The sequence below is a fragment of the Neodiprion fabricii genome, chromosome 5 (assembly GCF_021155785.1).
Source record: "Neodiprion fabricii isolate iyNeoFabr1 chromosome 5, iyNeoFabr1.1, whole genome shotgun sequence".
Taxonomy (NCBI): domain Eukaryota; kingdom Metazoa; phylum Arthropoda; class Insecta; order Hymenoptera; family Diprionidae; genus Neodiprion; species Neodiprion fabricii.
This window is the reverse complement of record NC_060243.1, coordinates 30,748,117-30,761,544: the sequence shown is the minus strand read 5'-3', so window position 1 is coordinate 30,761,544 and position 13,428 is coordinate 30,748,117. Positions and strand designations below refer to the sequence as shown.

Genomic DNA, 13,428 nt, shown 5'->3' with positions numbered 1-13,428 from the left:
TAACTTACATATCTAGGTTCATCGCATGATCCATGGTGTGTGTATGTTGGTGAGTTGGTGGCCGCAAGCCGAAACTTTAAAAAGGGCTGAAACTCTGATTCAAATTCGATTGAACGGTTGATAAACAATTGACGTGCTATAATTATGCACGGATCAATTAACAAAAGCCTTGTGTTTTACCAGATTGTAAAGTGAGCTTAATTATAATGTTTTTCACGGGCGTTGGAGCATGTCAATTATTTATTTTGCGTTTCAATCGAATTGAATCAGAGATTGAACCCATTTCATAGTTTTCACTTGTGGCCACCAGTTAGCGCTGCAGACACCTAACATAAGTTAAGCAAGAGGCTCGATGAGAAATTGTCAAAACCTGGTAACAGTGCTACAGTCGAGTCTGTAGTTACCGGAGAGAGGCGCGCGTTTGAATTTAATCAGCGTCCTAAAAGTCAACTGTCAAAAAACAGTAGTAAACAAGGATTGAGGTGAATCTCATGTCGAAACGTTTATTCAGGTTATTTTGTTCGCTGCGGTATAAGCAAGAGTAAAAATGCCGTGTGAAATGATAACCTTACAGCTGGGCCAATGCGGCAACCAGAGTGAGTATTTTTCGAGTATTGAAAGACACCTGAAATGCACTATCTAATTTTCCTACTTTGGAGGTTATGTTGTAGATAATCTAAATTGCTTTTCCGGCTAGTATTCAATTCATAATTGATGCCCATTTTGCAACATTTTCATGTTATACTTTCTTTAATATTCTTATTTTTGGTCAGTTGCTCAATTTTGTAACAAAGTCCTCATAATTGGCAGTATATTTGTGTCTATTGCTTATCGCTCTTAAGATCATACAAATTGCTCATTTATCCATGGCTTTGCACTTCAACATCTTATCCCTCACTTATTTTGCTAACTATAATTCTTTCCACACCTTATTATGAGAGGAATATGTGTTACTGATCCAAAATCGTTTGAACTTTTCTTTCAGTTGGTTTTGAATTTTGGAAAAGACTTTGTGCAGAGCATGGAATTAATCCTGAAGGAATTCTTGAGGATTATGCAACAGAAGGAACAGACAGAAAAGATGTCTTTTTTTACCAATCGGATGACGAACACTATATACCACGTGCCGTACTTTTGGATTTGGAGCCTCGAGTTATACATACGATCATGAACTCGCCCTATTCTAAGGCTGGTATCATTTTAATACATTCACATTAATTTTCCAGTATATCTGTTGCTTTTCCAGTAATTAATAACAACTTCATTGTCGATGTTCACAGCTCTACAACCCTGAGAATATATATTTATCAAAACACGGAGGTGGAGCAGGCAATAACTGGGCGTCGGGTTACCACCAGGGTGAGAAACTACAGGAGGAAATATTTGACATCTTGGACAGAGAAGCAGATGGGAGCGACAGCTTGGAGGCAGGAAAACTGTTACACTTCAGCAAATATCGAATACCTTACGTCACACATGAACTTCTCTTTATTGTACACAGACTGATTGATTTCAGGGATTTGTTTTGTGCCATTCAATTGCTGGCGGGACTGGCTCTGGTATGGGTTCGTTCATGCTGGAAAGCTTGGCTGACAGGTTTCCAAAAAAGTTGATAGAAACTTACAGCGTGTTTCCCAATCAGGATGAGATCAGGTGATTTTCTTTAAACTGGTTTTCACTACAAATTTCAAAGTTAAACTTACCAAGGCTCTAATGTTTTCACATCAACTTTCTTTGTCTTGACACAGTGATGTCGTCGTGCAACCGTATAATTCGTTGCTTACTCTGAAGAGGTTGACACAATGCGCAGACTGCGTTGTTGTTCTTGATAACACGGCTTTGAACAGAATCGCCTCAGATCGTCTCCACATACAAAATCCAAGCTTCACGCAAATCAACAAACTAGTGTCCACCATCATGTCAGTTAGCACGACTACTTTGAGGCAAGTTCAAAATATTCGTCTCAACTTGTCGTTGCCGGATTCCGAGATTTGTCTACATACTGGAATATTTCTTTGACTCAGTTTTATTGCCGCAAAATTGTCAAGTTTCCATTGTCATATAAGACAAAATTTTGTCGATGTCTGTTTGAATGAAATATTTCCGTTTACTGCTCTGGTGTCTGAGTATTGTTATTCATCTCAAATGAACTTATGATATTATCAGGTATCCCTCGTACATGAACAATGATCTGGTTGGTTTAATTGCACCTCTTATACCAACGCCAAGACTACATTTCCTGATGACAGGCTACACGCCACTCACAACCGATCAAGAGGTATGTTAATACTTATAAAACTAGTTTTCTGGTATAGCAGTGAAGCAGTAACGTTATTTTTCCTGAAACAGGGAGCCTCAGTTCGAAAAACCTCGGTTTTGGACGTGATGCGACGATTATTGCAGCCCAAAAACATGATGGTGTCCACAGCTCTGGATCGGAATGCGGCACACTGTTATATTTCCATATTAAATATCATCCAGGTCAGGAGATGATAATAAATTTCTGAAACACGTAACTTAATGAATCTACTTTGTTTTTTTGGCATTCTGCTCATCTCTTTTGATCCATCAATTCGATCATTTTTCACAGGGAGAAGTAGACCCTACACAAGTTCACAAATCTCTCCAAAGAATTAGAGAGAGAAAACTTGCGCAATTTATACCCTGGGGACCAGCTAGCATCCAAGTCGCGCTCTCAAGGAAGTCTCCGTACATTCAGAGCACCCACAGAGTCTCTGGACTCATGTTGGCGAACCATACTAACATATCGTCGGTACGTATAGCATTCTCCTCTCGTATCCATTTTTCTTTTCTATATATCGAAAATCTTCGTCTCTTCGGTTTAGGAAACGCACGACTTTCAGGGAGACCTAAAATATAGAAGTAATTTTTTCATTTATAGCTTTTTGATCGCGCACTTCAACAGTACGATAAACTACGCAAACGAGAAGCTTTTTTGGAACAATTTCGTAAGGAAAAAATGTTCGAAGATAATTTGGACGAGCTCGATCATTCGCGACAAGTGGTTGAGGACCTTGTAAAGGAATACCAGGCTGCTACGAGGCCGGATTATCTCACGTGGAGCCCCGTGAAAAGCGAATAAATTTAAGACTATCATGTTGCCTAAAAGACACCAAAACTATGCTGTCATCACACAAAACGTGCTGACTGAGAAACGCATGCTTAAAGCCTCGGTGGAGCTGCTTTGACGGACAAAGTTTTAATTCGCACATTTGAACATCGCTGTGATTTTGACAAAGCTGTTGAAATGATTGAGGTATTAACTTCAGAAGAAACTGTGTATACATTTTTCAATTCTGCCGTGAAGTTGATGTTTTCAATTTTAGTTGATGAATTGTATGCCATAAATAGCGAAATACTCCGCGGCACGCCATATTTACCATTACGCCGTGTAGATACATCTATTTTTTATTAAACTTTTAATAATATTCACAGTAGCGCAACTCAGCGTCTGCTGATTTTCTCGGTCCCAATCTAACAGAGAAACGTTTACATTGTTCGTTGAAAAGAATTTGTGTTATCTGCTTATGCGAGTTCAGCTCTAATGGGGCTTTCAATGCTTTGCACTTGACAAATAAATCAAAAGCTTTTTAATCATGTATGTTGTATCGTAAAGTGAATCCTAACAATTTTGCAAAATCGTTTCAACGTTGAATATTGTTTGAAATGATGAATTTTCAGCGTACAAAATTTCACCCTTGAGTACAATATAGGGTCAAAAAATATAGAGTACATGAAGAAAATATACTAAAACGACGTATCGTTGGTAATAAAATTTTACTCTTGCATACATGTGTATAAAACTGCTATGAACGTAGTTGTTAGCTGTTGAACAGTGAATATCTAACTGATGAAATCTTTGGAGTGGAAGAGAAAGTAGGTATTGAAAAATTTGAAAAAATATGGTTGGTGTTATTATCAAAGGAAATATTTATTGTTGGTTAACTAACAACTCCTTCTTCCGATTGGCGGCAGCGTAGCAATCGTAATGTATCCAGTGTGCCCTGGCAGCGAGTGCGCGTGCGAAACAGTTACTAATCTTTCCAGTCCTCCCACCTCTTTGCCATTATTTTCGTTTCTGTTATCATCGGTATGCTGCAGCAAAAGAAACAAGTAATTGGTATATGTTATACATTGATATTTGTACGCTACTCAACATGGCGGGAAAATTTTAACGTCGAAAAGAATTCTCAATCAATTTACGATTTTATACTGCTTCAATCAATTTTCTACTTTTTATATTGACATCTAATTTACCATTTCAAATAAAATTGATTACTAATAATCAATTGAATTGATTAATTTTTTTGAGACTTGTTTTTTGTACATGATCTGCATACCTTGCTTTTTAAACATTCTAGTTTCAATACTGGTACAGTTTTGTACTGTACAGTCAATTCCCGTTGCAGACACTCGATTGTTTTTATTTCTATAAATCCAGCAGACATGAGTTTTTCACATGTTCTTTGAACCTGTTCTATGCATGGCGAAAAGGAACAGAGTCTACCACCTGAAAAAGGAAAGGTGTTTTAAATTTTTACGTGTCTTAATAAACATTTTTCAGTAAAATTTTTACCTAGGTAACACAAACAAAGTTAAAACTTACCTGATTTCCGAAAACATCTCGTTGCATGTTCAATGGTTAACCATGGATGTGGTAAGTCAAGAAATATAGCATTGGCTTTGCCTTCTAATGCATCTCCGAATCCTGTCTGACAAACGTCTCTCTGTTCGACAGTAACGTAGCGTTCTAATCCATGCTTTTTAAACTCGATGTCAGCCACAGATACTCGTTGTTCGTGAAAATCAAAGGTGTACAAATGACCGTGAGGTTTTATTGCATTGATCAAAGCATGCGACAAGGAACCACTTCCCGTTCCTGTTTAACAAAATTTGGGGTATGAAAATTTGTTGGAATGTAGTAAAAATCATGAAGATATTCATATTAATGTGTGGTACACTGAATTTCCGAACCTGTTTCTATCACAGTGTCTCCAGGTTCGAGTTCCATCAGGTAAACTATGTTACTAATGTCTGGTGTATAAATTATTTGAGTCCTATGCGGCAGAGTCAATGTCCAGAGGTCTGAAGTAGGCTGTAAGACGTAGGCCCACCCCCTTGATAGGTCCACCTTGGCACCGTATTTAGCGCCAACCAAAGAGGCAACTTTGAGAGCTCCGTAAACAGTTTGAAATACATTTTCAACCAAAATGCCTTTCTTATTCAATGTCTTCGGAGTCACTTCCAAGGAATGCATGTTGGATGGCGCAATATATAAGATCACTACGTCACCCTCCTCGACGAGATCCTTAGACCCGTTGAAACTCATCGTGGGATTGCTTCGCTGAGGTATTTGAGCGCCTGCAGATGCCTGCAATAGCAACGAGGATTAGAGAGGAATAGAATTGGTCCTCTAATGTGTATTATTATGAACATTGACTATTTGTCAACGGATTACTGTTGCCTTACCCTTTTTATCCGCCATACACCCAGGAATGCGAATTCTCAAAACCACGTGTATCTTGGAAGTATTCTGACAGCAAAATTGTGTGCTGGTTACGTGCCGCTTTTGAGGTTATATTGATGAAGTCACCGCGTTGAAGAGACTTGGGCTATCTGCGGTGATGAAGAATTTTCGAAATGACTCCTGATGATGTCTATTGACAGTTTACGTATCGAAACTATATTGATCAAGAGTGAGTTAAGCTACGATTACAACGTTGTGGCGATCTTTATTATCGACTGGACATGATCCTGGCCTGTGCCCAATTCGTTCTTACCGGTGGCGTTGTGTACTTCATCGGTAAGTCTTGATCATCAGTTAAGCGCCTTTGATGAAGATAATGTCAAAGTTTTGAAAACATTTTTTTAATTGCTTTAATAATAAAACATTGTATAAACTGTATGAAGTTTACTTGTAAGTGAATCAAACTTCAAACTCGTCATGTTAGCGCTAGACAAGCTATATCTGCATCAAAATATATGTAATATTTCCCAAGTTTTCCTAACTTCAAAAAGGGTTTTCTAAGTCGAGCGAAACTTTTACAGTGATTTTTACCCATTCGATGTTTTTTATGTTTAATTGTAATAAATTCAGCTGGATTGTTTCATTTTTGCATATATGTACTTAAGAATCTCATAGGAATGGATAAAGATGAAATTGTATATGACTGATTGGAGAAAAATCAAATTGCGTCAGAATTGAATCAAAAGAAAACCATAATTACAGATTTGAAACAATAAGACCATTAATTCGGATTGCCTCTTGCCTCATGCTATTTGTTTTCTTGTGAAATTTAGATTCCTGAACATTAATTCAAGATGTTTCAATCTATGTTCCTTCACTGAGTAAAACACCGTTTCGACCATCAACGCCCCGATTTGAATATAAAATGCCAAATTGTGTTTACTACCCCATAATTTGGTAGAAATTCAAATAAATGTCAAACTTCCACCATCTCGTACATACGTGAAGATAAACTTAAAGATACATCGAATATCTTTAACAGCGTAAAATATGAAATAAAAATTCACAAGACGAGAACATTGGTTTTTGTAAAAAAAACTGACAAGGAATCATCAATTCTGAAAGGCAAATGGAACTAGCTCTATATGAAATTGACATCAATTTTCTTCGACCGTGAAGAATAAACAGTTTTCCCAAGTTCAACAGAAGCTATAGTTTAAAACTAAGGTGCCATGAAATGGATTTGCTGGAACGTCTCACGTGAATTTTTAATGCGACACCTTCAGCGTTACAAGGGTGCAGCAAGATTAGTCCAAGGCCGATGTAGAGGCCTGGGTAATTTCACACCTTAGGGTAAGATTACGTGGCTAGGAATATTCGTGAGCCCCGATATTTACACTTGCAATTATTAACTCAGCAGTATATATCATTAATTTAATTCTCGAACCACTTACGTGTTAATACCGGGTTAATAATTTTTTCTATTCTTTACAAATACAATAGTTTATTTGTTCCAAGTCGTTGATTGTGAATAATCGAACCAAGTCGTGTCATGTCATATAGCCACCGTTGATCTTCACTTATAGTGGAAAGTATGCCACAACTGATTACGACCACAGAACTATAAGATTGAACTATGAAGTATTCAAGCTCGTTCATATAAAAATTTTAATGCAAACTAGAAGTTCATGATTTAAAATCTATGAGATCGATCAGTTACTTTGATAGCTGGAAAAGTTGAAGTCATTCTGAAGGTGTCTATAGTTCAGAGCGTTTGTACAATTTCCGCCATTGAAGTCCCTGAAGTGGAAAATTTTTATTCATTTGAAGATCTTGCACAACCCCTTTTCTCTTTTCATTTCCCCTCTCCCCTCAAAATCGGTTCTGCTACAAAGTATAGTTTTCACAAAGTAGTTTTTCCTAGGATATCGGAACCTTCTCAGAAAGAATCAGTAAATTTCCCAACATCTGTGTCATATTTTGTAAATCGTAGGAAATAATTTATTTATAACATCTGCAAAGTATTTATTGCATATCTTCAGAAAAATTCAGGACATCTTCTGTACGGAACGGAGGAGTATAAGATAGAACATTTACTCCCATTACTCCGAGAACTTGGTGTTCACCCAGGTCGAAGCTCACATACTTATTCTTAGATAGAAAACGTACGATCCGATATGCGAATCACTACCGCCAATTGCACATAATCGTCTTGGCTATAAGGTATCCGGTTCATCCATATTTCATAAACTTTTCTGCAGCACTATCGTTCGATATCAGCCGCATTTAACACCCAAGATACGTCCGCGGATCCATAAGATATGATCTCGTGTCTTGAAGACGGTCTTGCATTGCTATCGAGACTCGTTAATATCAGTATTCACGAAGCATGAGATCAGTTAGTTTTTTAATTCAGAGATGCGTAGTTCGGTTCGTAACAAAAAGTCACGGAATTAAATCAGTCTTCCGAGGTGGCGATAGATAGACATTTTGCGATTCTGGTCAACTGTACGTTTCGGAAGTTCGACTGGAATTTTGCAAATTTACCCCATAAAGAAGCCATCCAGAATTAAAACATTACAAGACTCCATGTGCGTGTGACTGGAATATTTTTGCAGGTCGTATTTTATTTAGGATTAATCGTTAAATATGATGGCTGAACCAAATCATAAATAATAAAAAAATGGCTATAACAAAGTATATCGTCCGACGCCGTAACGAAAACATTGCAAACTTTGTTGACTATTCTACCGAAGCGCCTGCGCGATGCAACAAATTTACTTTACCGTTTGACAAAGAGGAATGAGAAGTGTGAAACACTTACTTGACGCCCATCGTTACTGACAGTTCTTCACCATTTATCCTCAAGCGTCCATCAAAGGCGCTCTGCGTCGTCCGAGATCTGTAGCGAGATTAGTTCGGTTCTTTCTTAGGTAATTTCAATTTGGCTTATCCACTATTTCCTATTTGCAGTGATTTACTGCGTTCTTTAAATTTCTTTGGAGAAATTTTATGCAATAAAATATTTATACATGAGGCGGGTTTAATAATTGTTGTAGGTTTTTCTTTTTGTTCTTCGAATTTTACCGTCACGACTTATTTCTTTTAGAATTTCCAAACAGCTTAAGACAATTTTATTTTCCTTTGCCGCAGGAATATCTCACAGCAAATTGGATCTGAAAAAAACGTTCTAAATTTCTATTTCTCTTTTTTTTCAAATTACCATTATTGTGTGGTAACTGAAAAATAAATGAGACAGCTTTACGCGGGATAAGAATTATTCCCAAGTCCAACCCAAGCTCCGGTTTTGTTCGAATTTTCTTTTTTCTTGATCATCATTTTCTTGCATACAAAGTTGTTGTTTGCGTTTATAGTGAAATCAACAGTAAGATGCGATTACCAATCAAGTTGGGCATTGGCGCAGGTGTCATGATTTTTGTGTCTGTATTGACGTGGGTGAGCTTTCCACCATTCATTAGGTCTCAGTTACGTAAGGTGAGTACAAATGTAATTATTTTTTAACGTTAACGTTAACCAGTCTTTCAGTGAAATTTTACCTTTTTTTTAAATCTCTCATTTTTCGCCATGTGGTTATTAAATTTTTACGTTAAATAAAGTTTTCCTCACCTGTAATCGAAATTATCGATCACTTGAAGAACGATCCGCTAAATATAGCCTAGTCATGTTACTTTTGATATTACTGCATTGTTAAGTATATATGATGCAACTCGTGTCACGATATTAAAATGTAATTGCCAATCTCCACATGACACTTATAACTACTTAATCAATGGTTTGGTAATAGTATAAATCTTGTCGCTGCGGTATAATAATACTGGATTATATGTATGAATCAATGTATGTACGTGATTCGCAAAATGACTGTCCTGTGGGAAGAAACCTGTTATTGGACAAGGTCAGAAAAATACATTAGTCACGAAACTGCGAGACAATTAAACTCTGGCCGGTGGATTCTCGACGGGAAATATGCAATCAGGTTTACAAATTTAACCGCACTTTATACATCGTATATACTAGACTGTATAAAAACAATCGATTGTTCTGTTTTTTTTTTTAACATTCACTCAACACTCACGTCAAAAACATTGTTCCAAATAACGAAAAAAGAATGGTGTCAAAGTTTGAGTTCTTAATATTAATATTTAGAGGTGTATCATCGCGATTTGCTATTTCCCGTTTAATTAAGATGGGAATTTTTTTTTATTTTAACTTTGAAATTTTGTAACTCATCCACGCATCAGTGTAGGTATTGATAAGACCAGAACGTATTTTTGTGGGGAATTGAACGCTCCACCAAAAAAGTCCGTTATAATTTTCTGATACATCTACTCTTTCAAAAGTTATTTGAGGTCGTTTGTTCCCCTTTGACCTTTAAAAGAGTAGATTTATCGCAAAATTTCACTCTTCGTAGATGCGCGTCAGGGAACTCCTAATTGCAGGCAATTCGGGATACAAGTCCACTCTGAACAAGTCCGTGTTTCGAATCAGCCGCTTGCTAACAAATGAAAAGCAGAGTTGCTCAGAGCGAATCTCGCGGTGTGCATCCACGAAAATACACGGTATATTCCACGGAAAAAATTCCGCTTTTCATCGTGATAAGCCAGCATTCTTGAAACCAGATTTCAAACAACGTCCACATGTTTAAATCAATTTCGACGTAGTATTGAATAACGTTTAATTTTCAATTTCAGCAAGTAGCGCTGGTAGAAGGTACAGATATGCACGAATTATGGAAAAAACTTCCATTTCCTTACGTATTCAAGGTCTACCTATTTAATATAACAAATGCGGAGGGAATCGAGAACGGGGAAAAACCGCACCTGCAGCAAGTAGGGCCATACGTTTTCTAGTAAGTTTGTAATGAACTTTTACGTATAACCGCGTATTAAAAACAATCAAACGATGGGAATTTTTTTCATCCGCAATACCGTAAATATATCATATTAGTGTTATACTTATGCTCAATTTTTATCTGCGGTTTCTTCAATCAAGCGAGTGGAAGGAAAAGCTGAATCTAGTGGACGACGAAGAGGCTGATACGGTGGAAGTCAACTACAAAAACACTTGGTATTTTCAGCCGTCAGAAAGTAACGGACTTACGGGAAATGAGGAGCTTATATATCCACACCTCGGGATATTGAGTACGATATTGGTCGCGATGATCGAGAAACCGCAGATGATCAGCATCGCAGGTATAAAATTGATAATTAATTTCTAAGAATTAAATATGTATATATACATATATACATATAACGAACACGTCGGTCGTTTAGTACGAAAAATTCGTTGATATTCGACTTTGTCTTTTGATCATGCGTAATCAGATTAGTAATCGTTCGATACTAATTCCAGCCAAAGCTGTGGATAGTATTTATAAAAAGCCAACCTCAATTTTTATGAAGGCGAAAGCCATGGACATCATGTTTAACGGTATACCGATCGATTGTACGGTAAAAGATTTCGCCGGGTCTGCGTTATGTGCGATGATGAAAAGCGACACGAGGAATGTGCACGTCGTTGGTGAAGATATGTACAAATTTTCACTCTTCGGAAAGGTGAGTGTTTATTTTATATTTTATATTTCTTCTACCTCTTCTACGTGAATATGTCATTTCCAGCACAATGATACGATTAGGGAGGGTAGAGTAAAAGTCACTCGAGGAGTAAAGGACCCAAAGAAAATCGGATACGTGGTAGAATACAAGAACGAGACGATACAGACGGTTTGGAACGGCGATGAGTGCAATGCTTTCGAGGGTACCGATTCTACGATATTTCACCCAGGGTTATACAAGGATGAGAATATGATTGTGTTCGGTATTGATCTTTGCCGAAAGATGGTAGGACGTTTCTCCAAGCCGACCAAAGTGGCGGGTAGGTAAAGTTCCGTTGAACGGTGTCGATTTACTCTATACTGTAGTAACTGGAATGAACATCGTAAGATAGCAATGGATCAATAGTTTCATGTCGTTTTTGACAACAGGATTTAAGACGAATCAATATCTGTTTGACCTTGGAGATCAGAGCACCGTTCCCGAGGAGAAGTGCTACTGCTTAAATCCGGACAATTGCTTGAAGGCGGGGGCGCTTGATTTGTACACATGCAAAGGTGCACCGATAATTGCGACGCATCCTCATTTCTACTTGGGAGATCCGTCCTACCTTGAAAACGTCACTGGGCTGCATCCCGTAAAGGTTTGACTTCTTTTCGATTCGTCTGAGTTATCATACTGGTCACTTTTTCAACTAGTCACTTTACTGCCGTGTGACAAAATCTAAAATTAACAAGCTATTACGATTTAGGAGGACCACGAAATGGTGGTCGAATTGGAACCGTTCACTGGCACACCTGTATTAAGTCGGCAGAGAATTCAGTTAAACATGTTCATATTTCCAATTCCGAAGTTTAAGTTGATGAAGAATTTTCCCTACGCGTTGTTGCCACTGGTCTGGATTGAGGAAAATGTGGATCTGACTCCTGATCTAATAAAGAGAGTGATGCTCGTCTTTCATGTGCTTACCGGCGTCAGGTAGCTGCGAGTCTGATATATTTCTTAGAACTCAAATCACTGTAATGACTTCATTCGAAATAATCGGATACAAATTCGAAATCTGTACGTTTCAGCTGTTTCAAGTGGATCCTTCTACTTGGGGGTCTGGCTCTCGGCGGAGCCGCTGGAGGGCTTGAATTTAAGCGACGTCAACTTGAAAAAAAGCTTGAAATAACTCCCGTTGCACCAGCTCCTGGCTCGACAGACAGCTCAAAGAACAGTGCGGACGTCAAAAAATGGCCCGTGAATATTTCTACGCTGCAACCCGCCGCCGTTCCGGCGTCCATCGACGACCGAAATTAGTAACGACATTCTGTCGAACTCGTGCAGTTCTAAGCACGAAAAGTATCTTTTATGTAACACTAGTATGGTTACGCGTCTTTTTTTGCCTGCGTTCCGTACGTAAAGTGCGTAATCGTTTTTACGACCTTTGAGAAATTGGCTTGGAAAAAAACTTCTTGTGGCGCGGTATATATATTGTCTGAAGCGATTGGGATCCCACATACACATAAGCGTAGATAAGCAACAAGGTGCAGACAAAACTCTAATCGGTCAATTGTTCTAGATGAATACAATGAACATCTAAGCCAAGTAAAAATTCATATAATTTATTAGGCAGTTATTTTATTACATTGAAATACATTTGGAGTGAGAAATATCATGATAAAGTATCCATTTCTAATATTTTAACTAACCAGAACTCTTTTGAAGTGGTTTATTTTCCGCCGCCATAAGTGGCATCTTCCGATATGTTGGGTCCTAATTCTAATATATGAATTATCGATTGTGTTGTGCTATTATCGATTTAATTCTTACTCGAGTATAAATATGCATGCATTATACGGATATGGGTCTAGATAGGGGCCGATAAATATAATTATAATTATAAATATTGTGCGATCTCATACGCAATGTGGTCAATATTTTGCTACGGGCCGATCTTGAAATTAAGAAACCAGACTTAAGTCCAAATTTTTGGATTCATTTTTCGTTTACATAATAATTAGAATATGTGTATATGCAGTATACTTGTTCCGACGCTGCTGCCGTTGAAGTTTTAAATCTATTATCACATCTTGCAGAAATACGTTACACGGTTAAATTTTACAGTAAAGAATAATTAGTTTTATGTCTACGAACTAAAAAAAATAATTAAAAGTAAATAAGAAGCTCTTACTTAAATAGCATGTATTTTTTGCTTAATTCATTGTAAGTGTTACTCGGTTTGTGCTGATATATTTAAGTATTCCTGATAGTGTTATTTCCGATTCGAAATAAAATTGTGATGGAATTTTTTTTTCTGTTACTGTTTTATTATTGCAGAAAATGGCGGTTCGAGAAAAGAGTGCTCAGTAAATGAAATAAGAT

General features: G+C 37.4%; 3 protein-coding genes and 1 long non-coding RNA gene across 5 annotated transcripts; 2 read left to right on the top strand and 2 right to left on the bottom strand.

Moving 5' to 3' along the window:
* The first annotated feature begins 51 nt into the window (after window positions 1-51).
* LOC124182884 (tubulin gamma-2 chain) lies at window positions 52-3,618 on the top strand. Its single transcript, XM_046570666.1, has 9 exons — window positions 52-596; window positions 986-1,188; window positions 1,281-1,427; window positions 1,517-1,653; window positions 1,749-1,943; window positions 2,167-2,278; window positions 2,350-2,481; window positions 2,591-2,773; window positions 2,903-3,618. Exons 1-9 carry the CDS (start codon window positions 548-550, stop codon window positions 3,101-3,103), a joined length of 1,359 nt encoding a protein of 452 aa, XP_046426622.1. The 5' UTR covers window positions 52-547; the 3' UTR covers window positions 3,104-3,618.
* Window positions 3,619-3,927: 309 nt separating this feature from the next.
* LOC124182888 (tRNA (adenine(58)-N(1))-methyltransferase catalytic subunit TRMT61A) lies at window positions 3,928-5,795 on the bottom strand. Its single transcript, XM_046570674.1, has 5 exons — window positions 5,491-5,795; window positions 4,996-5,392; window positions 4,628-4,900; window positions 4,362-4,531; window positions 3,928-4,116 (listed from the first exon to the last, which is right to left on the bottom strand). Exons 2-5 carry the CDS (start codon window positions 5,348-5,350, stop codon window positions 3,967-3,969), a joined length of 948 nt encoding a protein of 315 aa, XP_046426630.1. The 5' UTR covers window positions 5,351-5,392; window positions 5,491-5,795; the 3' UTR covers window positions 3,928-3,966.
* Window positions 5,796-7,950: 2,155 nt separating this feature from the next.
* LOC124182891 lies at window positions 7,951-9,565 on the bottom strand. The gene is made up of 3 exons (XR_006870882.1): window positions 9,116-9,565; window positions 8,313-8,390; window positions 7,951-8,015 (listed from the first exon to the last, which is right to left on the bottom strand). It is a non-coding gene; the product is annotated as an uncharacterized LOC124182891 (long non-coding RNA).
* Window positions 8,290-13,355, top strand: LOC124182882 (sensory neuron membrane protein 1-like). Of its 2 annotated transcripts, XM_046570662.1 has the most exons (9): window positions 8,290-8,421; window positions 8,863-8,983; window positions 10,201-10,358; window positions 10,502-10,701; window positions 10,862-11,064; window positions 11,128-11,383; window positions 11,493-11,704; window positions 11,813-12,039; window positions 12,135-13,355. In XM_046570662.1, exons 2-9 carry the CDS (start codon window positions 8,879-8,881, stop codon window positions 12,361-12,363), a joined length of 1,590 nt encoding a protein of 529 aa, XP_046426618.1. In that variant the 5' UTR covers window positions 8,290-8,421; window positions 8,863-8,878; the 3' UTR covers window positions 12,364-13,355. The 2 variants fall into 2 exon arrangements, with proteins under 2 accessions (XP_046426618.1, XP_046426619.1); XM_046570663.1 differs by lacking the exons at window positions 8,290-8,421; window positions 8,863-8,983 and adding an exon at window positions 9,997-10,068.
* The last annotated feature ends 73 nt before the right edge of the window (window positions 13,356-13,428 follow it).

What these genes read in the sequence shown, in the direction of transcription:
- LOC124182888 (XM_046570674.1), bottom strand. Translation starts at nt 5,350, where the DNA reads ATGAGTTTCAACGGGTCTAAGGATCTCGTCGAGGAGGGTGACGTAGTG. An exon ending in GAGATGTTTTCGGAAATCAG is followed by an intron (nt 4,532 to 4,627) that starts GTAAGTTTTAAC and finishes TTCCTTTTTCAG; the next exon opens with GTGGTAGACTCTGTTCCTTT. An exon ending in TAGAATGTTTAAAAAGCAAG is followed by an intron (nt 4,117 to 4,361) that starts GTATGCAGATCA and finishes CTTTTGCTGCAG; the next exon opens with CATACCGATGATAACAGAAA.
- LOC124182882 (XM_046570662.1), top strand. Translation starts at nt 8,879, where the DNA reads ATGCGATTACCAATCAAGTTGGGCATTGGCGCAGGTGTCATGATTTTT. An exon ending in GCAGATGATCAGCATCGCAG is followed by an intron (nt 10,702 to 10,861) that starts GTATAAAATTGA and finishes TACTAATTCCAG; the next exon opens with CCAAAGCTGTGGATAGTATT. An exon ending in CTGGGCTGCATCCCGTAAAG is followed by an intron (nt 11,705 to 11,812) that starts GTTTGACTTCTT and finishes ATTACGATTTAG; the next exon opens with GAGGACCACGAAATGGTGGT.
- LOC124182884 (XM_046570666.1), top strand. Translation starts at nt 548, where the DNA reads ATGCCGTGTGAAATGATAACCTTACAGCTGGGCCAATGCGGCAACCAG. An exon ending in CCCAATCAGGATGAGATCAG is followed by an intron (nt 1,654 to 1,748) that starts GTGATTTTCTTT and finishes GTCTTGACACAG; the next exon opens with TGATGTCGTCGTGCAACCGT. An exon ending in ACCATACTAACATATCGTCG is followed by an intron (nt 2,774 to 2,902) that starts GTACGTATAGCA and finishes TTTCATTTATAG; the next exon opens with CTTTTTGATCGCGCACTTCA.